The sequence below is a fragment of the Grammomys surdaster genome, unplaced genomic scaffold (assembly GCF_004785775.1).
Source record: "Grammomys surdaster isolate TR1022 unplaced genomic scaffold, NIH_TR_1.0 372, whole genome shotgun sequence".
In the NCBI taxonomy this organism is placed as follows: domain Eukaryota; kingdom Metazoa; phylum Chordata; class Mammalia; order Rodentia; family Muridae; genus Grammomys; species Grammomys surdaster.
This window is the reverse complement of record NW_021604791.1, coordinates 6693167-6715574: the sequence shown is the minus strand read 5'-3', so window position 1 is coordinate 6715574 and position 22408 is coordinate 6693167. Positions and strand designations below refer to the sequence as shown.

Below are 22408 nucleotides of genomic sequence, written 5' to 3'. Positions count from 1 at the left end.
TTAAAGCTAAGAAACTGATTCATTTTTTACTGACAACTTAGTTTTCAAAGTTCCCTTCCAATTTAGAGACAGTAAAATGGCGGCCCATCCATGAGCCTCCTTCCCAGCTCCCACTAGGAAGCCTCTGGGCAGCAGTAGTGCAGACTTTTCTGTTGCCCTGTCCTCTGCACTGGGATAGAAGAGGTACAGCCTTTGTTAGGGCTCACCTGAGGGCTTCCTTTCCGTCTGTCCAGATGTTGTCCTGGTGTCTTCATCAGCTCCACTCCCAACAGCACAGCACACCATTTATAAAGCTACGTGCAAAGGAGACAAAGTTCTGCCTAGAGGCTTGAGCAGTGCCAGCCATATGCTCTTCAGTAAGGTCCCCTGTGAATCATTCCCTTTCCCTGTCCACGTTGAGCAGTGATGCTCAGCTTGGGGGAGTCTAATGACTTTTTCATATGGGTCACCTAAGACCATCAGAAAACACAGGTATTTACAACTCATAACAGTATCAAAATCACAGTTATGAAGTAGCAGCAAAAATAATTTTATGGTCAGAGTGACCACAACATGAGGAACTGTATTAAAGGGTTGAAGCCTTAGGAAGGTTGAGAGCCACTGCCTTAGATATAACTGGTCTCCCTGCATTCTGCACAGAAGGCAGTATGAGACAGCCTATCCTGGCACCTTGGCCTTTGCCCTGGTAGTTTGGTGATCCTGGACAAGTAAATTGTTTCAGTAAACTTAGGAGAATAGTTGTAACAGAACTACTCCAGGAACACATGAACTAACATGTCCACAGTCCCCTCCCCTTACTGTCCCTGCACACCGTGAGTCTAGGTTTCAGGACTCTAGGTTTGGGACTGCAGATGCTTTTCCAAGTAAAATTGCCTGAACCTGGCCTCTTTCTGACTTGGTTTGGTTCCGTTGTACAGTTCTAAGAAATCAGTCAGCTCTACTGCCCTGCCTGCCTTGGCCTTCATCATCCACTGGCTGTGAGGGCTGTGTTAGTGTTTTGTCTTCAGAATACCCCAGTGTGCCTATAAACTGATGTCTATAGAAATGTCCCATTTTACTCGTCGCTTTGAGAACTGGACCCCTTGCTCAGTAGGTCTTTCTAAGTCAGGCTCCCGTCAGTATCTTCTTCAGTGTGTTATCCTCAAAGGAAACCCAAAAGGAAATTATCCCAGCTAGCTGAGGTGAGAATGGTCTTTTGAGCCAGACAGGGGAAATGTTTCCTGCTCAGAGATAGAAGCATCCAGAAGCCTGTGACTATGACACCAGAGATGTGTTGCAACAACTTCCAGGATGTTACTTCTGAAAACGAGCTGTTACTTCCAACTAGTGACAGACACTAGAGACAGGGATTTCCATGGACAGCTTATGTGGCCATGAGCCCTTCCTCTGGCTCCCTGAAACCAGCCTGTAGTGTTATCCCATCACACTGTAAGAAATGCCTGTCTTCCCAGCACTGTGGCCTGCAGTCACCTGCCACCCAGAGAGCCATAATAAGAAGCAAGCTTACAAGCTCACATGGTCCGGATGGTGAGGACTTATGGAGAGTCTGGAGTGCCAGCCATGTTATTAAAACAGAGCTTTGATTCTACTCTCAGACGCAGATTTTGAGGAAAGGGGGGCTTGATGTTAGGGAACTTAGGAGAACTTTAAAACTAGCAAAAACTTCTGGAAGAGAATAGACAGTTGATTTCATTTTAATACCATATCATTTTTAAGAAGATGAAAGCATTTTGGAGAAGAGTGGTAGAAATAATATGTATAATAGAAACTATTGATTAGACCGGAAGAGCTTTATAATAAGAAATAAAAGAAACTTAAATAAGAAATCAAGCTATTTTAGGACCACTCATGTATGAAAGCTGTTTCTGTGAGAGATAAGAAATGCCGTTTGTCTTTGTCACTGCTTTAGGATGGTAAGTGAACAGCTACAGCGGTCACTCGATGACTGTCAGCACCGGCTTGCTGTAAAAAGAGGGGAACTTGAGTCAGCCCAAGAACAAATTAAAATGCTGGAGCAAAAACTAGGTGAGCCTTTTGAAATTTTGCTTTTGCTACCCTCCATTGCCTCCACCTAACAAACACTCTTCTCCCTCTGTAGAGAATCTCAACCACAGGATGACGGTGCAGAATGAAGAAACTCACGCAATGAAGAAGACCATCGGAGTGATCGACAAAGAAAAGGACTTTCTCCAAGAGACTGTGGATGAGAAGACGGAAAAGATCGCCAACCTGCAGGAAAGCCTCCTTAGTAAAGTATGTATCTGCTACACGGTCTCCACGTCTCAGCAGGAGAGCCTGCTCAGTCTCCACAGGAAATACGGAGTCTGTACAGCCCGTGAGGGAGTCCTGAGACCCACCACTCTGCTGTGACATAGCTAGATGTCCTCCTGTCCTAGTCATTGGAATCTTTACAGTGGGATTTTATCTGTTCCTAGTATGTGATGTGGTCTCATTAAAGCACACTTTAAGGAAGCCACTTCAGCTCTTCGGTGGGTGGAGACATACCAAGACATAACATATAGATGGGCATAGAACTGTGTTTCTTTAGAGCGTGCTTTTATGTATAATTTATGTCATTGAACTTACTTAAATTTAGTTGATTATGCAAATTTAGCAGAAGACAATTCTGTATGAATGACTTATAATCTTTTGTTTCTGTAATTTCTCCAGGAAAAAGTTATTGCCCAGTTGAAGGTCACAGTCTCAGAGTGTGAAAAGTCACTTAAGTGAGTAACCAACAAATGGTGTTCACGAGAAATTTCCAGCAAATATGGCCTTCCTTATTATGACTCTTCCTTAGCAGAGTCTGGAGCCAGCACTGTTTGTCCCGTGAAGTTCCGGCTCTGCCTGTGGCAGCCCTGCTTGCTCAGCCCTGCTCTGACTTGCTCCCTGCTGCTGTCGGATTGCATTGCCTTTGTCTTTACCCACTCGCTCTCTATGCTTATGTAGTCACCTGTTCAAGTCCTGCTATCTCGACTTAGATTGCTTTAATGGCCAGCTTTGCATTTGTTCCTCAATTAAGCCTATCTTGAGCACTCTTAAATTTTTCACATTTTGTGTCTGGTCTCCAGAAAGATTTCAAGCTATCTAAAAAGAAAAGTCACTAATTATATTTATTCTACATGCCTTTATGCTTTATATAGTAATGGCAATATAAGCACTAAATATTTAATGTGGTTTTAAATTGATTCTCTAACACTTGAAAATGTTACGTTTGCTTAACTCATATAATAATAATATTCATCTTGTGGCTTTGTTTGTATATAAAGTACCTGAGTGTTTTCAGTCAGTGTCCAAGGCCAGCATGTAGACTCTGTTGTACTCACACGTTTACTGTGACTGTATCATCTTACTTTAAGTGAGCTGGAACTTTCCATGATACTTTATTACTACCGCCCTCCCCTCTGACAGCCAGCTAAAAGAAACTTTGACTAACCGAGACCGCGAGGTAGCCAGCCTCCGGCGCCAGCTCGATGCAGCTCACAAGGAGCTCGAAGATGTTGGGAAATCGAGAGAGATCTCTTTTAAGGAAAACAGAAGGTTACAAGATGACCTGGCCACGATGGCAAGAGAAAACCAGGTATGAAACCAGGCAGAGATTTCTCATGAACTTACATTTTTGCTAAGTATTAAACTTCCAAATACATTCTTCAAAAATGCAGCAGGATTGAATGGAAGCAGGGTAACTCCTTGAGGAGAATGGTGTCTGTTGAGATTAGCAAAGGTAGTTCTCAGAGTACAGGTAGCACAATGTCTAATCAGCGCAGGGACAGTCTCCTTTTCCGTCTGGAGTTGAACATACTTCCTAGGAGTTGGTTTGTTTGCTTTGTTTGTTTGGACACAGGGTCACATGTAACCCCAGCTGGCCTTGAACTCCCTATGTAGCCAAGGCTCCCTATTCTCTTCTGCGGCTTCTCAAGTGTGGGAAGGCAGGTGTGTCACCCAGCCACTAGGGAGCACAGCTTTTGTTGGGATGGGGTGGGTACACAGCCTCAGTCTTTTTGTTTGTTTGTTTGTTTGTTTGTTTGTTTTATGAACCATGCATATAGAAAAGTTCCATTCCAAAGATACCAGAACATTTTTAGTAAAATTATAATACAAATTTTTCAAAATCTTGAGAAAGAAATGCCCTTCACAGTACAAGAAACATATATAACACAAATAGACAGAACTGTAAAGAAATACTCCATATCTTAGAATAGTCAAACACTAAATGCACAGAACAAATAAATTGTAATTTTTAAAAGCTGAAAGAAAAAGCACCAACTTACACATAAAGGCAGGTTCATCAAAATTACAGCTATTTCTCAACAGAAACTTTAAAAGCCAAAGGTCTTGAAGGATGTACTTGAGTTCTGAAAGGCCACAGCTGCCAACACACACACCAAACCTAACAAAACTACTTGCCATAATTAAAAGAAAGGAAATCTTTCCATGATAAAAGCAAGCTAAAGGAATTTTGACCACTAAACCATTTCAAAAAGAAGATTCTGGAAGAAACTCTTTCAATTGAAGAGAAAAATAAATGTATCTAAGAATCATCAGGAAAGAATAAACCATGCTAGAATAGTAGTTAAGCAAATGATATTTGGGAAATTACTAAATGCTCCAAGTTGAATTGATACATACCTTTCAATGATAACACTGAATATTAATGATTTGCATCTTTTGTTTCCCCTTCACTTTTGTCAGTACTAAGTGTCTGTCTAACCTTAAATGATCTTGTAAGGAGATGTCTGCTTTTAAATCATTTTCGGTCTGCAACCTTGTTTTTATAAATTAGAATGAAAAAGCTGAAAAAAAAATACTGTCTTTCTATCTCCTAGTTCCTTTCATAGAATTCTTTGATTTAATCCTTATGTCCTAAGGTGATGCCTATCTTTAATGGTAAAGTCTGTTTCTTGGTGACAAAAAAAAGATGGATCCTGTTTTCTAACCCAGATGCTATTGTGTGCCTTTTCATTGGGAAATTGGCACAGCCTCAGTCTTAGGCATCTCTTTTATGTATAAAGGACCATGACAGGTCTAGTAACCTGTGCTTACTTCCATTCTCTTAGAGACGGATCTGTGAACAAATAAGAGGATATTTTAAATGGCAGATGTTGTAAATTTTTGTTTATATTGGTTTATTACAGGATTATGTTATGAGGACTGATGATTCTTTTATGTAATATAAAAATTACTTTCAGTATTATTCAATATCAACCATATTGTAATTATATCAGCTTTTTAATACCAACTAACTCACCCTGATATAAAATCAAATACAAAGTCAGAACTGTCATGGAAGTTTTATGGCAAAGTTTGCTAAAAAGTCAAGATCTGGGCTGGGGAGATGGCTCAGTGGGAGAGGGTGCTTGCTGTGAAATGAAAGTAAGGTGTTCTGAGTTCAAATCCCCAGCACCTACATAAAAGGGCTGGCTGACTGCCTGTGACCCCAGAGTTGGTGTTGTAGACTAGCAAATCCCAGGAGCTTGTTGGCCAGCCAGCCTCAATGAAATAAGGAGCTTCACTTTCAGTGAAAGATCTGTCCCGGGAGGATAGGGGGAGGGTGGCAGCGACATCTGGCATCCTCCTCTGCTCTGTGTCTCTGCACATCGGCTTGTACGTATGCTTTCACTGCACACACACACACACACACACACACACACACACTCACACACGGCTAGCCGTGGAAAAATAGCACAGTAGAGGTTTCCCACACTTCTCTTCAGTTCCTAAGGAGCTGTGCATGTGACTGCAGCCTGACTGGCTCTCTGCTCTGCTCACTCACAGGAGATCTCACTGGAGCTGGAAGCCTCTGTGCAAGAGAAAGAGGAGATGAAGAGCAGAGTCCACAAGTACATCACTGAGGTGTCGCGGTGGGAGAGCCTCATGGCCGCCAAGGTGAGAAGCACTGCTTAGCTCGCATCTAAGACCCGGCTTCTAAGCTCTCTTGTGTCTTTAATTCTGCCTCCAGCATTAAATGTTGGACATTTGAGATTACATATTAGATATCTGAGAGTAGGAGTCTTTCCTACTAACTATATTTCTCCATGGATCTTGGGATAGTACCTTTATACATGCTGATGTTTCCTAAATTCAAGCAGTTCCCGGTGCGGGGGGTGTGTGTGTGTCTGTGTGTCTGTGTGTGAGTGTGTGATATAGATGTCCCATTGACAGTACTGACTTAGAACTATTGTAATTGTTCTCAAACCAGGAAAAAGAAAACAAAGACTTACTAGATAGATTCCAGATGCTTCACAACCGCGCTGAGGACTGGGAGGTCAAGGCTCAGCAAGCGGAAGGGGAGAATAGCTCCGTCCGCCTGGAGCTGCTGTCCATCGACACCGAGCGGAGGCACCTGCGGGAACGCGTGGAGCTCCTGGAGAAGGAGATCCAGGAGGTGAGCGAGGCTGCGCCGTCCAGGAAGGGTGCCGTTCAGGCATGCTCTGCTACTGTCCTACTCCAGCGGGTGCCCTGAGTACTCATGCGTGTGACCTGGTGGAAAGCAGTGTCTTTGCAGACATGGTTAAGATTAGATCCTGCCAGGTAAAGCAGACCATGATCCAGTGAACAGCCCGTGTCCACCTTAGATGAGGGAGATTTGGGACACAGATGAGCACTGGGAAGTAGAAGTAGGGACGTCTACAAGGCGAGGTGACTGCCAACAACACCAAAGAAAGGAGAGAGGCATAGAACGCTGCCTCAGTCTCCAGAAAGAGCTGGTTCTTAAAATCTGGGTTTGCAGTGATAGAGAAATGGGCTAGTAGTTAAGATCTCTGGCTACCCTTTCAGAGAACTTGAGTTTGATTCCCAGCACCTGCAGGGTGGGTGACTCACAACAGTTGGTAACTCCAGTTTCAGAGGAATCTGTCACCCTCTTCTGGCCTCTGTGGGTCCTGCAGGCACATAGTGTACAGACTTGCTGGCAAAATGCCCATAACACATAAAGTTGAAAATATTTTTAAAAAGTAATACTGGCTTGCAGTGTCCAGATCTGAAGGGGAATTGATGGTCCTCGGTGTCAACAGTGATTTCTCTTGCTGTGATAAAGCACCATGGCCAAAAGGGACTCATGGAAGAAAGTTTACTGTGGTTTCTAGGTCCAGAGGGGGAGTCCATAACAGGGGCTGGAGATGCCATGGCAGCAGGGGGCCAGAACAGGAAGCTGAGGTCACTCACACCTTCACTCACACAGAAAACAGAGAAAGCCAGGAGCGGGCAGGGCTATAAACTCCCAAAGGCCATCTCCAGTGACACACTTCCTCCTGCAAGTCTCCGTGTCCCAGAATTTACATAACCTCTCCAAGAGAGGACCAACTGGGGACCGTGTTCAGCTGCACAAGCCCCCATAGGGTGTCACTCAAACAACATATGCAGTTTGCAGCATCTCTAAGGGCAGGCCTCCAAACTCTAGAGTGACTCTACAAATTCTTTATTAAAGAAATGCCTGTCTGCTTTTAACAGTTACTTAGAGGGGATTCCTTATGGTCTTATTCTTTATTACTGCTAATATTCTTATGTGATGTATAGAATGAGTTTGTGTAGGTTTTTCGTATTGTTTTGTTTGTTTTAGTTGTGCTGAGGCTGGATGCTCAGCCTGATGCATGCTAGGGAAGTGTCCTGGCAGTGAGCCAAACTGCAAGCCTGGCCTTATGTACTTGCATTGAATTTGGGGGAACTGCTGGTTGTTCAGGGTACTAACAGAGGAACATCCAAGCATTTGCTTTTCTATACCTGTGACATCTCATAAACCAAGTGCACATATTGTTTTTTTTTCTAATTAATTGATTTCTGTGAAACTCTGTTAAAGTCATTTTGCTTTTTAAGAGTGGCTATCTTCCTGAAACCCCAAAGTAGATTTTATATAAATTCATAGTTATCACATAAAATTTAAATAACAAGAAGTTTAGATGTGTGTTATTTTGGGAAAGTCTTTGATGAGTATTTCAAATTTTGCTTATTATTTCAAAAATCACTAAAATCTTATAACGTTAGCCAATGAAACTATACTAAATTTAAATATAAATTTTGGTACTTAGTATTAAAATAAACCCTAGTTTTGAATTTAGAATTTAAAAGTGATTTGCAAATATATATAAATATATTTTTATATTACATGTTACTATTTGATGAGAAAAATTATAACAAGGCACATTTATAAATATAAACTTTAAAAACACTAAGTCACAACACTTCAGTATAATTTTCATTTTTGTATCTTCTAAATATATACATGAGATATTATTTATGATTATGATTAATAATTATATGCCATTCCTTTTATGCATTAACTCCCTGTTTAGGCTGTCTTAAAATAGCACATTACTTCCTGAGAATGTTTTAGCATATGCAAACATGGGCATTTGGTTTTCTGAAGTAAGTTTGTGGCTACACAGATTGCAGAAGCCGTCTTTGAAGGCTTGCACTTTGAGTGACTGAGTTCCGTTACTTTTCATCTTTTGCTTTCTGTTCTCAGCACATAAATGCACATCACGCTTATGAGTCTCAGATCTCATCAATGGCAAAGGCCATGTCTCAGTTAGAAGAGGAGCTACGGCGTCACGAGAGCGAGAAAGCCACTGTGTTAGGTGACGTGTCGTCTCTCCGAGAACTGTGCATTAAGCTCGACTCGGGCAAAGACATCATGACCCAGCAGCTGAGCTCCAAAAGCCTTGAGCTGGAGAGGGTAGGTGCCCAGGGACATTGGTGGGCACACCGCTTTACAGAGGCCTGCACCCATGGCATGACTTCACTTCCGCTTTCCGAGTGTTCCATTTGTTCCCTTTGACTGCAAGATTTTGATGGCTGGGTTTGACCGACTCTGTGCTAAGGTTTGTCAGTGGAGCACGAGGGTGTGATGGGTGTGGCTGAGCAGGGAGTCCTTGCTTTCCTGTGAGACACTCTAGATTTGGTCTCAGCGCTGCAAGAAAATAAAAAGCGGATAAAATTGGGTTTGGAATAGACGGTACTTAAGATGTTAGGCATTTTTTAGGTATAGATCAGGAACATACATTCTTTTTTATTTAAAAGTAAAATTTGATTGAAAGATTAAACAGTTTTCTAAGTTGAAATTTTAATAAAAAAAATCTCAAGGCATTTACTTTATTAATTAAGCCTTCTTTACTAGACTTGCCCATCCCCAAATTGAGATATAACTTTGACTGGGCTGGCGTGTGCTCTCGTGTGAACATGTCTTTGGATTTCACTTGTTGAGTGGTACTGAGAAGTGACAGTACTTGCCTGACTGTGCTCAGAGAGTAGGCATGCTGCAGAGAGCACAGACTCGTGGCTGGCGGGCTGGGAGGTTCATCATATCATTACCCTGTCTTGCTGAGGGAGATGGCTGGTGATCGTTGGAGAGGTGGAGTGCGCCTTAAAGCCAAAGAAGCCCTGGTAGAAGTAGCAAAGAGGACTTTAAATCATGATGCTTTTCTTACAACTAAAGAGATGTTTTGACGTCTTCAACCAGCACTCAAAAACGAAACAACCGAGCAGTCAGTTGCTGTTATATTGTAAGAAAAATAATTTTCCAAACTATGGCTAGACTTTACTGAATTAATGTTTGTTTTTCTGTAGGCAGCAGCAGAATTAGAGAATGTAAAATCGGAATCGGAACTGCTAAAAAAGCAGCTGATGAGTGAGAGACAGACAATTAAAAACCTCGAGTCGCTGTTAGCTACCAACAGAGATAAAGAATTCCAGTCCCATTTAACCTCCCATGAGAAGGACACAGAAATCCAGCTACTGAAGGAGAAGCTAAACCTCTCAGAAAGCAAACTGTAAGTGTTGTGGAACAACCTGTGTGGGGAAGCAACTTTGACAAAGTACTTTTCGACTTTTGAGGTAGCAAGGGTGTTGGAGGTAGCGGGGGCATTGGAGGGCTGTAACACAAAACCACGGCGTCTGACCTTCTTTCCTGTTGCCTCTGGACATCCGGAGGAGTAGCTCAGGAGACGTGGTGTTTGAAGCAGTAGATGTGTATGTCTTCACCCCCAGGTGGTGCCATGGGAGCGAGCAGGGGAGGAGTGAGCTTCAGGGAGGACCTGAATTTGAGGAGTGAACAGAGGCTTTGCTGAGGAGAGGCATGTCTGGGTGAGCTGGTTGTAGATAGGAAAGGCTTAGAGCCGGTGAGATTCAGTTCTCATAAGTGTGTTCATCACCATCAAGGCAATGACATCATCCTAGAAGAGAAGAGCCTGGACTTGCAAGCCTGCAGAAAAAGTGGGCTTTTTACAGGGCCGAGGGGAGTGTTCTTTGTAAGGCAAGGAAGAACCAAGGAGGATGTTTTACATCCTGTGTTTCTAGTTCATGGGTTCTGCTGCGTGGGCAGCACGTACTACCAGCTCCGTAACTGACAGTAAGCCAAAAGACTGCAGAAGCTCCGAGTTAGAGAGAGCCACTGTTGGAAAGCTGTGGTCTTGTCTGTTCTTAAGCATCACGTCCATCTGTATCTGCACTTGATTCCACAAAGACGTCATTCGTTTTTTTATTTCTAAGATCTATACATTTGTTTTTAAGAACTACCCAAAGCCGAGAAACCTCCATGCTTCGAACTAAAGTGGCACAGTTGCAGACAGATTATGATAATCTGAAAAGACAGATGTCAAATGAGAAATATGAACGGTAAGGCATTTCTGTTTAGCAATAAACAGTATTTTTACATATCTTCTATCCTATTTAAAGAGTACTTAATATGGCTTGCGAATACCAAGCTGCTTTAGTATTAATATGTAAACTACATTTCTTAGGCATTTCTCCCCTAGAGCAAGAGACTCCATAACAGACAGAGTCCCTGTAGTGGGGAGCAGCTGTGGAGGTGTTTCTTGGAACATTTTGCAGGGGACATAGGATACAGAGGGGGACAGCAAAGGTCCATGCAGGAGCCCAGGTGCAGTACAGGCAGAGGCTCTGAACGCTCTGCCATGGGGAGCAACAGGAATCTTGTCATGAGAGCAGCTAGCAGTTGTGAGCTGGCCTCTCAGTATGTCTGACTGTCCCAGTGTCATGCCTACATGATGGGAAACTGAGGTCGCTTCTAAATGGCAGAGCTACCATTGAAACACAAACATGACTTGAGGCCGCAGCTCAGGCCTTGGTCTCTGTGGTATGTTCCCTGCGCCTTCGTCGTTTTCATGCACAGCGTTCGGTTCATTTGCTTTATGTGTAAACGCTGAGTCTCTAAATAGTGTGGAGATGAGACCTGTTCAACAGTTAACATCAAGCCAGATATGGCACCTGTCCATTCAGATGTGTCCCACCTTTCAGGAGGCCGAGGCAGAGGGATGATGCCAGACCAGTGTCCAGAAAGAAATGAGTTAAAATCAAAGTCTAATTTGCAAATCAACAGCCAACTTATATTTCCCTGTTGCCCTTTCTTTAGACACCTGAGATAAGTTCTTGAGTAGGCTAACGTTGCCTGTCAGGTCATTTAAATCTTTATCCTCCTGTCTACATCAGGACTTGAGTGAGGTGCCCCATGAAGTACAGATGAGGTCTACTGAAGCAGTGCTGTAATTCTTTGACATTTGGAAGATGGAGTACTAAAGTGTATATAGTGACTTCTCTTTTCTGTAATTCCAAAACTCTTAGTCATGCTCGCTATGGTCCAGAGTTAAAAACCATCACCCTTCCTTCCCCCGGGCCTCAGAAGAACCTTGGACCTCATGACCGCATGGTCCCTGCGCTAAAGTTTACATCAGACTAAGTGACTCACCATCATGGCACCATCTCCCACCCTCTAGACAAAGCCTGCTTCTTGTGGGTAGGAAGAGGCAACAAACAGTCTCGGTAGCCCAGCACTTGATGGCCCTTGGAGGCCACCGTACACTAGCCAGATCTTGGATAGAAGGAGAAACATGGAGAGAAAAAGTCTTTTAGAAGTTTCTTTGGCAGGGTAACATTGAAAAAAGAAAAGGTTTGAGCACCTGTCCTGGGAAGAAACAGTGAATACTGAGTAACTGAAGGAAAGGGCAGACTGGGGGGCCCCTGAGGGGACATCTGGGCACTGACACACTCCTGACACTTGGAAGGACAGTATAGTAAAGAAAGTTGGCTCCTTGTCTCTGACATTTGGGAGACTAGAGGCACAGCAAAGGCTAGGTGTGTGTGCAGAGAGAGAGAGGAAGGGAGAGGAGAGAAGCATACAGCGTGGGAGCAATGTTCTCAGGACCTGGACTCAGTGACAGTGACGTTAGCGAGGTACACATGATTCAGGATTGCTTCAGACATGGGTGTGTAAAAGACTGTCTTTGAGTTCACACACACACACACACACACACACACACATACACATATATGATGGTGCACACCTATACTCCTCAAACTCAGTAGGGATAAGGCAGGAAGCTTGTGAGCTTGAGGCCAGCCTGCCCTACATAGCAAAAGCCTATCTCTGGAAGAGGTGTGTAACTACTGGAGTAAAGACGACTGTAGAATTGTATTGACACTGGAGTTTGAACTTCCCTTTGCTTAGAGTCAGGAAGGACTTGATAAAGCTGGCCCCTGGGAACAACCCAGATATGAGGATAGGCAGAAGCAGAGGTCCTATAAAGAACTAGGAAGTGGCTCTGGAGGTAGAAGCAGAACCAGGAAAGCAAGGCAGAAAGCTGAGGTGCTTAACTGCACCAGACGCCACAGATGTGTAAAAGGTCTGGAAGCCGCACGTTAGCACAGCACTTGAGAAATATGTATACATATTTAAACCGTAGAGAAGAAAGTCAGCTCCACAGAATCACTATTAATATTTTGAGTGTAACATCTAGTTGTATATTGGTTTTGAGGATTTTTTTTTGAGACAAGCTCTCTCTCCTCATACCCCTGTACCCCTAAGCACTAACTTTTTAAAACTAGATATTCCATTGTGATTGTTAATGTTTTTATGTTATTTGTTAATGCCCTAGTGTTCTGACACAGCTATACATAATTGCTTTGAACAATTTCTTCTAATGTATATTCTTTTAATTGAAATATTTTGCATACTCCTGAGAACAGCTATAAATTGGGGCTGGAGAGATGGCCCAGTGGTTAAGAGCACTGGCTGCTTTTCTCCGTGACCTGATACCTACACAGTGGCTCACAGCCATCCATAACTAACCCTCTTCTCCTCTTTATGGGCACTGGGCACATGTGTTGTTCATAGACATGCCTGCAGGCAAAGCACTCAGACATAGAAAATAAAGTTAATCAACCTTTATTTTCTAATCCTGCAGATTAGAAAAGTATATAAGGCTAGGCCAGGCATCTTGTCCACTTGATTTCCAGCTGCTTGGGAAGACCAATGCAGGAAAATCACTTGAGCCCCTGAGTCCAGGATAGCCTGGGTAGCATAGTAAGGCCCCATTTCAAAGACTAAACCAACTAAAATAAAACAAAGGTGGTAGAAATCCAGATTGCACTAGCAGGTGTTAGATAGTAGACTAATAATCCTGACAGCCACATATTAGGTTTTCATGGCGCTTACATCATGGAATCCTCACTTACAGAGAGCGAGCAATCCAAGAGATGCGCCGACTTGGTCTCCCTACGTCACCTCTGAGTTCTACTCTGAAGTCTCCTGTACAGTCTCCTGAACAAATAAATACATAGTTACCAGAAAGGTATGTATCAGGTACCAAAGAGAGGTAAAGCTAATTTGCAGCTGTAAAACTTTTGGAATTGCCCCTGTGAGGGAAAGAGAGACGGCTTGGAAAGGTGTCCCGGGAACTTCCTGGAGCAGTGGACATGTTCTGTGTGTGGGTGGCATGGCAGAATTACATGGTATATGCAGTTGTAAACACCTGTCAACTGAACATGTGCTCTGCATTTTACTGTGTGTCAGCTTTACCTAAACAGAAAGGAAAGGGCCAGGACTGTGGGTCTGTGGAGGAGCACTCGAGGAGCACTCACCTTGCACGCAGGAACCCTGGGCTGGCTCTTAGCACTGCAGAGGAGTGGGGGAATCAGCAATTGCTAAGAAATATGAGATGTCACAGGATGGACATGCTATTAACCAGCTACGAAATTCAGGGTACAGATAACAGCTGGTGAAGTGGGGAATGCTTAGAGACAACGCATGCACGAGGCACAGAGCACTCAGTGTGGCGAGGATGGCAGACTGCCGGGCAACAGTGTGGGAGAAAGCTTTGAAAGTTAGGGCGGGGCATACAAGCTATGTGAAGGTGATGTCACATGCAGATGTAGACTCTAACTCGTCTGTCCTCAGTGTAGGGTGCATACAAAGAGGTTGAGTGAAAGACTTTGTGTAGTGGATCTGCCTCATAGCCTGTCTGGACCACACAGGAAATTTAGGAACCAGACATAGAAAGAGAGTAGTAAGAGTTTGCAGTAGATCTCAAAATGAGTTCAGAAAACTCTCCTCCGCTCTTAGGAGGTGGAACCAGGAAGGTCAGGAGTTCAAAGTCATCCTCAGCTGCATCGTAAGTTAGACCCTCCTGGGCTACATGAGACCCTGCCTACAACAGGCAGACAGTCAAGAAAAGGGGTCACGTCACAGGTGCATCGCTCACCGGGATCACTGACAGATCTATTGGCATGCACCAAGACAGAACATAGGCGTAAACTCTGCTTTCAAAGCAGACGTCTTCATCGTTAAAGCATAGGTTCTTGTTGGACTGACTCCTTGGAGATAGGAAAGAAGCCTGAGTCAGACCCTGGCTGTGCTGTGGCAGATAGTTACTGAAGAGTGCAGACTCACTCACTGACAGAAACCGTTGAGTCAGTGTCTTCAACGTGATGCAGTTCTTTGCCTCTTTTAATAGACGCACTGTGTGTAGAAGATAACATTTCCTCAGAGGCTCCAAGTCCTGTCACAAACAAGGGTTCCTCTGTGCTTCACATACTGAGGCCAGTGTCTAGGGGCCGCTCTAATGATGGTGATGGCTGCTTTTTGCGTGACTGTTTATGTTCTTAAAACATTTATTTTCCTGTCACCTGAGTCACTGCACCCTTCCATCGTGGTCATGTACTGGGTTGTTTTGGGGACGCTTAGGCGGCAGTTTACCTTTTGTTACAATGCTTCAGAACAAACTGCCAAACACATTTCCATACTTGATCTCCATGGCTTAGCTCTGTAGCTGACCAAGTAGGATGTGGGACCAGTAGCCCCGCCTCTCTAGATAATGTTAAACTTTATTGAAGCATCATCCAACTTTACAGGTTGTCCAGGACAGCCGTTATCTTCATGAGCAAAGCTGGGTGGTTATGACTGACCCCATGGCCTGCACATCTAAAAGTTCTACTTGCTGGCCTCTCACATCAGGTAGCCTCTAAAAACGTCAGCTGTAACACATGAGAAAGAAACAGGAAGTGAAATGACAAATGATTCATTGGTGTCAGGAAATAGGCGGTGAGGAGGGGGGGTGTGTGTGGGGGGGTCTTGACTTTGTAGATCTCCTAAAACGTTCTTCTTGGATTTCATAAGAGGCGCTGACTCTGCGGCCCTCCACTGTGGTAGACTGCTCACTGCGCATCAACAAGGCCCACTGGTTTGATTCCCAGCATCCCACAGTAAATGTGTATGTTCATGTGTGATGTGCTGGCCCGAGTGTGAACGCATGAAGGCCAGAACTCAATGCCAGAGTCCTCTGTGGAGTCCCACTTTACCCTTTCAGGCAGGGGCTCTCACTGAACCAAAGCTCTCCATGTCAGTTAGATCAGCAAGCCCCTGAAATCCATCTTTGTTTGCGTTCCGAACCCAGCTCAAGCGCTTTATCTGCCTGCGCACCTCTGCAGACCGTGCGGCTCTAAACTCCACCAGCACTTATGCTAGTTCCCACTGTAACCCTTCTAGTCTGTGTGCATCAGAAACCTTTACAGCTGTTAACACTTCACAACTTACAATTTTGTAATAATTGACAATTAATCCTTAAAGTATCTCTTGAAGTATCGCAGTGTGTTTATTAACCAATAATCATTTTTATAGATGTTTCTTAGGTAATATCACTAAATTTAATTTTAAAGGATTTCTCCAATGAGCACTGAGACAAAATTACATACATATGAAATAATTTCTCAGATTAGTGTCTCTCTAATAGTAAAAATAGATAACCTAATTTCATTTTTTATTATCTTTTTATTAACACTAAAACAGGAGATAGGGAAACAACTGTCATGAAGTCAACACAACCCTTCTGACAGTTAATTCTCCACCACATACCCACTAGGTGTCCTATTTTAACTCTATTCCCTAAACTGTTCTTCTCGAAGACAATGTCAGATCCCATTGGTAAGGAGGTCTGTTGACAAGACTCTTCCTGTCTTGGGTTGCCAATTACAGTCCCAGGTAACTGTGCTTCTGACCTTCCTGCTGTGAAGCCCAGGATGCCACAAAGATTTCTCCCCAGGTTTGATTGAGCTTGCCAGGTGCTCATGCTTTGCTTATGGTCACCCAGTTACTACCAAAGACACCAGTGAACGGTCAAACACGCCCAGGACACAGGGTGTGTGTGCACGGCTTCCAGCGTTCAGCTCTCTGGAAGGCCTCCAACCCTACAGAGGGGCCTTACAGAGGCTTCAGCACATGGCATAACAAGCTGATATATCATTAGCATTGGCAACTGGCCCTTAGCCTTCCTCCTCTACCCAACACTGCCTCTGGTGAGCAACCCCTTCCCCAAGCCCGCAGCCATTAGTCTTCTCATCAGCACCTCCAAGTCACTCTCACTGAACAAGTGCTTACAGGAGCCTCTGTCAGGCACAAGGGGAAGAATGCATGTTTTTCTTCATCCACAGTATCACACAGGCTCACTGAGGGAACCTGTGACTCAGCAAACCAAAATCGAGTTATTACTGCCCTTTTCTTCACATGTCCCACAGTTCCTCAAGAAGTAGAGTGATGCGTCTTACATATGATGAGATTTGGAAAATAGGTTTTTATTGGAGACTGTAATGTAAAACTTTAGAATTTAGATTTTTATTAATATATTGAGTGACTCTAATTTTTGTCTTCACTTACCTTTCAGATTGTGGTTTTCAGTGAGTTTCTACATGAATTTTTATAAGAACACAAGAGCAATGAAACATTTGAAGTACTTGTTCCTGTGAATCATGAACATTGACACAAATCCTACCTCTGTCAACCTTTATTTAAATCAGTGGATATTTATGTAAAAATGTGTAGTTTTAAAGGAGCCTTATATGTATATTTTCATATGTGAAAAAACAAAATATGTATTAATAGCTTAACTGATGTGATATGTGAATTTTTATTATTCCCAACTAAAATTACTCCTTAAAATGTGCTTATACTGTGAATTAATTAATTAATTAATTGATTTAACATGCTCATATCATGCTCTAATAATCAGTGCCTTATATATACGCATGTAAATATCCTTGCACTATTTCGGTGTGCTTGGTTTTCATGCCTGTGTTTATAGCCCATAGCATTCAGAGAATGATCCATTTGATGTTCTCTAAAGTGTGACATCAGTCCACGTGTGCTGACCATCATACAGGAAGTCGATTTAAATCTACTCTAATAGCAGAACTCACTGTTTGTTTGTTTTTAAGTAAAAAAAGAGTGTGTGTGAGCTTATGGTTCTAGGACTCCATCAGGGAAGGCAGCAGCAAGCACATCACGCAAAGCCGAGAGTGAACAGGAAGTAAGGGGAAGCTGTGTACTCTGAAAGCCCTTCCCCCAGGGACATACTGCTCCATCTGTACCTCTTAAACCTCACCAAACAGCACCCCTCACAACTGGGGCCAAGGGTTCAAGTATCTGAGCCCGTGGGATACATTTCTCATTCAGACTGTTTATAAAACCAAGAATTCAACTGATACCATTTTTCTTTTTCCTGAGGTAGTTTTGCTATTTCTGAAAGTTCAGACCTACTGGAGATCAATAAACTCAGCTACCTGTTTGGAAATTACTTATATTCTCATCAACTTTGAAAAATCTTTTCCTGGATATAGAGGAGGTGTGCCCAGTGACCTCATTACATATCTCTAGATAAGTAGTTACCACCATGTGTAATTAGTGCCAGCAGGAGGGACGGCAGTGGGAGGTGTTTGTCTCTGTGGGCCTTATTTGGGCTGTCCTGTAGCTTTCCACATGATGCTTTTATTTTTATTTTTTATTTTTTAGAATTAAGCTAAAATATATTCAGGGTTTTGTAAAAAAACAATCAAATGAAAAATTGGGGCTTTTTTTTCACTAATTAAATTCTTCAGTGTACTAGTCTAAAATTTCAGAGTATGAAAGTATATAAGCTAAGTGTAGAAAAGTGTTTTTGTTAAAAGTCCAGTATGCATCTGACCACACCTGTTTGTGGCCTCGAATCCTGTATAACTTCCCAGCCTTTCCGAGTAATATGTGAACACCATCTTGGTGGCATACAAATTGAGAACAGCTCTGTACAATTTCACTTTCAAGGTTTAACTCCCAAGAACTTAGGTATGTGCCAACCCTCAAGAAAAGAGTAAAGCACAAAATGAAATGTCAGATACAAATACGAGTCATGTGCCAACTGTTCACGTTTGAAGAAAACCCTTTTAAAACTAGATTTCATCATGATTGAGAAAGAACTTAAAAGTCAGCCCAGGCAGGCGAGTCAGCTGTGAGCAACACGCTCTGTTTCCTCCTGGCGTTTCCTCCTGGCGTCATAAACTTCATAAACTTGCTCTGTGTGAGCGGCCCTGAAGGTGGGTAGACCTCCGTGTAACTAGTGCGCCTTGTAAGCTCAGGATGTTCCCCTTGCAATTAATTTGCTGCATATTTGAATATAGGACGACTTTATAATGTATTCATTCTATCTCCTTTAAGTAAATTCATGTATTATAGCAAAATACGAAGAAAAAGAAATGACCATGTACAATGTCATTTGGAAAGTCTTGTAACAAATACATGTGATAAAATTTGTCCCCACCTTTTCTCCCAAAAGCAACAGCAAGACGCACTGTCTTAAATGTTCATTTTTTAATGTTTTCTGTACTTACCAGTCGGTTGCCTTCAAACTTGTTATTTTATAGCCATCATACTACAGTTTTTTTAAGTGCTTATCATTTAAAAAGTGAATGTTCTTTTTATAGATGTTTTTACTTTCGTTTTAAATAATTTTAAATCATGGAGCTCGATTATAGATTTGCCAATAAACATACCAGTCAATTTACTTTCTCTTTTCTTTCCAACATGTTTTATAATTTTATATTGGTAATATTCTTAATTCTAAAATTAAGTACAATTTACTCAAACTTTATCATGATGGGACTTGGGAACATCTTTCAGCTTTTTGCCAGCCATCTTTTAAAATAACTCCTCAATTTTCAATTCAAAATATAAGAGTTTAGATCAGAGTCCCCAGTGGGTTCACTGTGAACAAAATGCACTGACATGTGTTTATAGTCACTTGGTCTTCTCACTGTAAATAATTCAACATTACTCTGACGCTGCACACCCACGCTCCCAGCTCGCTGTAAGTTCACCACACACCTCACACCCTTCTCCTGGTTTAGAAGATTCGACCACATGGCTCACTGTGTTTCCACCTTTGGCTCTAACATCAGTCTTTCTATGTTAGTGTTTTTGTCGGTACCTGGAGGACGTCGACGAGAACCTACACATGAGCTCCTACACTCCTCCAAATAAGTGAGAATTTCTATGAACGAGGCAGAGTCTTGCGCTTGACCAGATTTACAGGATAAAGCATGAATCATCTCCTGTGGAATGGGGCTGAAATATAAGGACTTGCTTTAATTCCCTATATTTATTAAGACATGCTTTGTGTCCTAATATGTGATCTACTTTAGAGAAAGCTCCATAGCTCCATCAGCCTCCTCTTGAAGCCTTGGTTTCATGTACCAGTCAGTGTTAGGGGTGGGGCGGGCCCTGCTTCTGGAAGTAACTTCTGCTTTTCTTCCTCCTGTCCGGGGCTGAGTGACTGCAACTTTATTCTTGCTTTTCTGGTTAAAATGTTCAATGCGTTGAAAGAAGATACAAAGACAGATTAATTCAGCCCCAGAGCTGGAGATTTAGGTCATCCATAGGATGTCAGAAGATGGTGAAATTCGGGAGCGCTTCAACAGTATAGATAGGCCACATGAAAGGAAGAATGAGCAAATGAAAAAAAGCAAACACGACCGCAGTGTCTAGAACTCTGAGAGACAGTCGACCAAACCCAAGAGTCCGTGAGAATTCAAATGGAGCAGGGTTGAACAATAAAGGCTTGGAGAATTGGTAGTGTCTGTAAAAGTAATAGAAGAAAAAAGTAAAGGGAATAAGGATTATTGTGTCCTGCTTGAAGCCTTACCTGGAGCAAGAAGACAAAGAAGCAAATAGGATACAAATAGGAAAGGAAGAAGTCAAATTATCCCTGTTCGCAGACAGTAGAATCCTATCTTTAAAAACCGTGAAGACTCCACCAGAGAGCTTAATCCGGATGAATACTTTGAGCAAAGCAGCTGGGTACAGAATCAACACACAAAATCAGTGGCCTTGAGCCCTTGTTTTATTATTTGATACTTTAAATGGAGATGGGGTCAGTGAGACCCATAAATGCCAGAGAGACCAACGTGATTGAAGGGATTAGAGAAAAGGATGGGGGCATATGTAAAATATATAAAGAACTGAAAATATTCAACACCCCAAACCAAAATCATCCACCAATAAACAGGCTAGTGAACTGAACAGGCGGCTCACCGGAGGAAGTGTAAATAGCAAAACATACCTGAAAAGATGCTCAACAGTAGACATCAGGGATATGTGATGTTAAAACTGCCCAGAGATTCCGGCTTGTCACAGTCAGCGCAGCTATCATCAAGAAAGCATGGCAGTGCTGCTGGGGAGGGGGAAAGATGACTCCTCACACACTGCTGCTGGGAATGTTCTCTCCGTGGAGCTTCTCAAACTAAGATGCTCCGAGAACATTAGACCTAAAGGACTCTTAGTCAGTTTACCACAAGATGTACGCTCCATGCTTACCGCTGCACTACTGACCATGGTAGGCAGGATGTGGAACCAGCCTGGATGTCTGTCCATCAATAGATGAGTGGATAAGGAAAATGTGGTTCATAAACACAACGACTGTAAAGAAAAATGACATCAGAGTTTCGGGAAAACAGGCCAGTCTAAAAATCATGTTGTCGCAAGAATTTTGGTTTCTTTAAAAACACAGAAATAAAAGAATGTGTTTTCATTGTAATCCCGGGTATGGTATATGAGGCTACGTTATGTGGTCCACATTGGCTGACTATGATCTGCCTCGTGCTCCAGCCGGAACATGCTTTTGACAGCTGTAGGTAGCTTCTGTGAGTGTGTGACATTTGGAATTCTGGGGACCCTTCAGAAGGTATATAAATGCTAGGGCCTCAAGTGTGGCTTGTTGGTTCATGGTTGGTTGGATGCTGTTGGTTGTGGTTTGTTAAGTAGTTGTCTGCAAAGAAGAAAGAAGGAGAGGAGGAGGAGGAAGGAGAGAAGGAAGAGGAGGAAGAGAAGGAAGAAAAAGAAAGAGGAGGAGGAGAAAGAGAAGGAGGAAGAGGAGGAGGAGGAGGAGGGGGAAATTAGATATCCAGATGGTGAAGACCATGCTTACCCTCCCCCCTAGGATTTCAATGCCCCTAATCAGCAGGAAGCAGTCTCACGACATGTATGAGGTACTACATTCAGTTCCCAATAACAAACTCATAAGACCAGTTATTAGTCACAAAAGAAACCTAAGAATTCAAAGGGTTAAGTCAAACTCTTTTTTTTTTTTCTGATCACAAAATTTTAAAATAAAAAGACAGAAGTTCTAGCATCTGGGAGCTTGAAGCTTTTATAAATTTCCCTTGGGTGAAAGAAATCACAAGAGAACAAATGGAGTGTAGTGTATATAATTCTATCCCAGCATGCAAGAGACCAAGAAGGAGGGCGGCAGTGGGTACGAGGCCAGCGTAGTCTACAGTCTCAAAAGTCCAAAAGATAAAAAAGAAATTAGGAAAGAAATGAAATTATTTGGGACTTAGAATTAGTGATAATGGAATGGATGTAGAGTCATCTGAGGTACAGACAGTACATCATCAGAAGACACACAACTTGAAATCTGCCAGCAGAAAGCCACTAACAAGTAAACTTTACCTCAAGGTTAAAACACATACACACACGCGCACACACACACACACACACACACACACAGCAACCTCTATTGCCTGCTAAAAATAAGACAGACAAAAAGTAAAAATCAACAACACAGAGTAAGTTTAACAAAGTCAAGAATGGATCTTTACTTTTTTTTTTTTTTTTTTTGGTTTTTCGAGACAGGGTTTCTCTGTGTAGCCCTGGCTGTCCTGGAACTCACTCTGTAGACCAGGCTGGCCTCGAACTCAGAGATCCGCCTGCCTCTGCCTCCCAAGTGCTGGGATTAAAGGTGTGCGCCACCACCGCCCGGCAAGAATGGATCTTTAAAACAAAAAAAAATCACAAAAAAAAAAATGAAAAAGGAGGAAGTAATTG

At 42.7% G+C, this 22408-nt stretch overlaps 1 protein-coding gene across 1 annotated transcript in view; it reads left to right on the top strand.

The window, feature by feature from the left end:
- The window catches only part of Cep135 (centrosomal protein 135), a 62659-nt gene extending 43568 nt beyond the window's left edge, over nucleotides 1-19091 (top strand). Inside the window, exons 16-26 of the mRNA XM_028780836.1 lie at nucleotides 1910-2025; nucleotides 2099-2253; nucleotides 2671-2726; nucleotides 3412-3580; nucleotides 5776-5886; nucleotides 6200-6385; nucleotides 8462-8671; nucleotides 9562-9764; nucleotides 10504-10608; nucleotides 13467-13580; nucleotides 16944-19091. Coding sequence (XP_028636669.1) covers nucleotides 1910-2025; nucleotides 2099-2253; nucleotides 2671-2726; nucleotides 3412-3580; nucleotides 5776-5886; nucleotides 6200-6385; nucleotides 8462-8671; nucleotides 9562-9764; nucleotides 10504-10608; nucleotides 13467-13569 — 1414 coding nt within the window. The 3' untranslated portion in view covers nucleotides 13570-13580; nucleotides 16944-19091. The remainder of the gene's footprint in view (nucleotides 1-1909; nucleotides 2026-2098; nucleotides 2254-2670; nucleotides 2727-3411; nucleotides 3581-5775; nucleotides 5887-6199; nucleotides 6386-8461; nucleotides 8672-9561; nucleotides 9765-10503; nucleotides 10609-13466; nucleotides 13581-16943) is intronic.
- Nucleotides 19092-22408: the final 3317 nt, after the last annotated feature.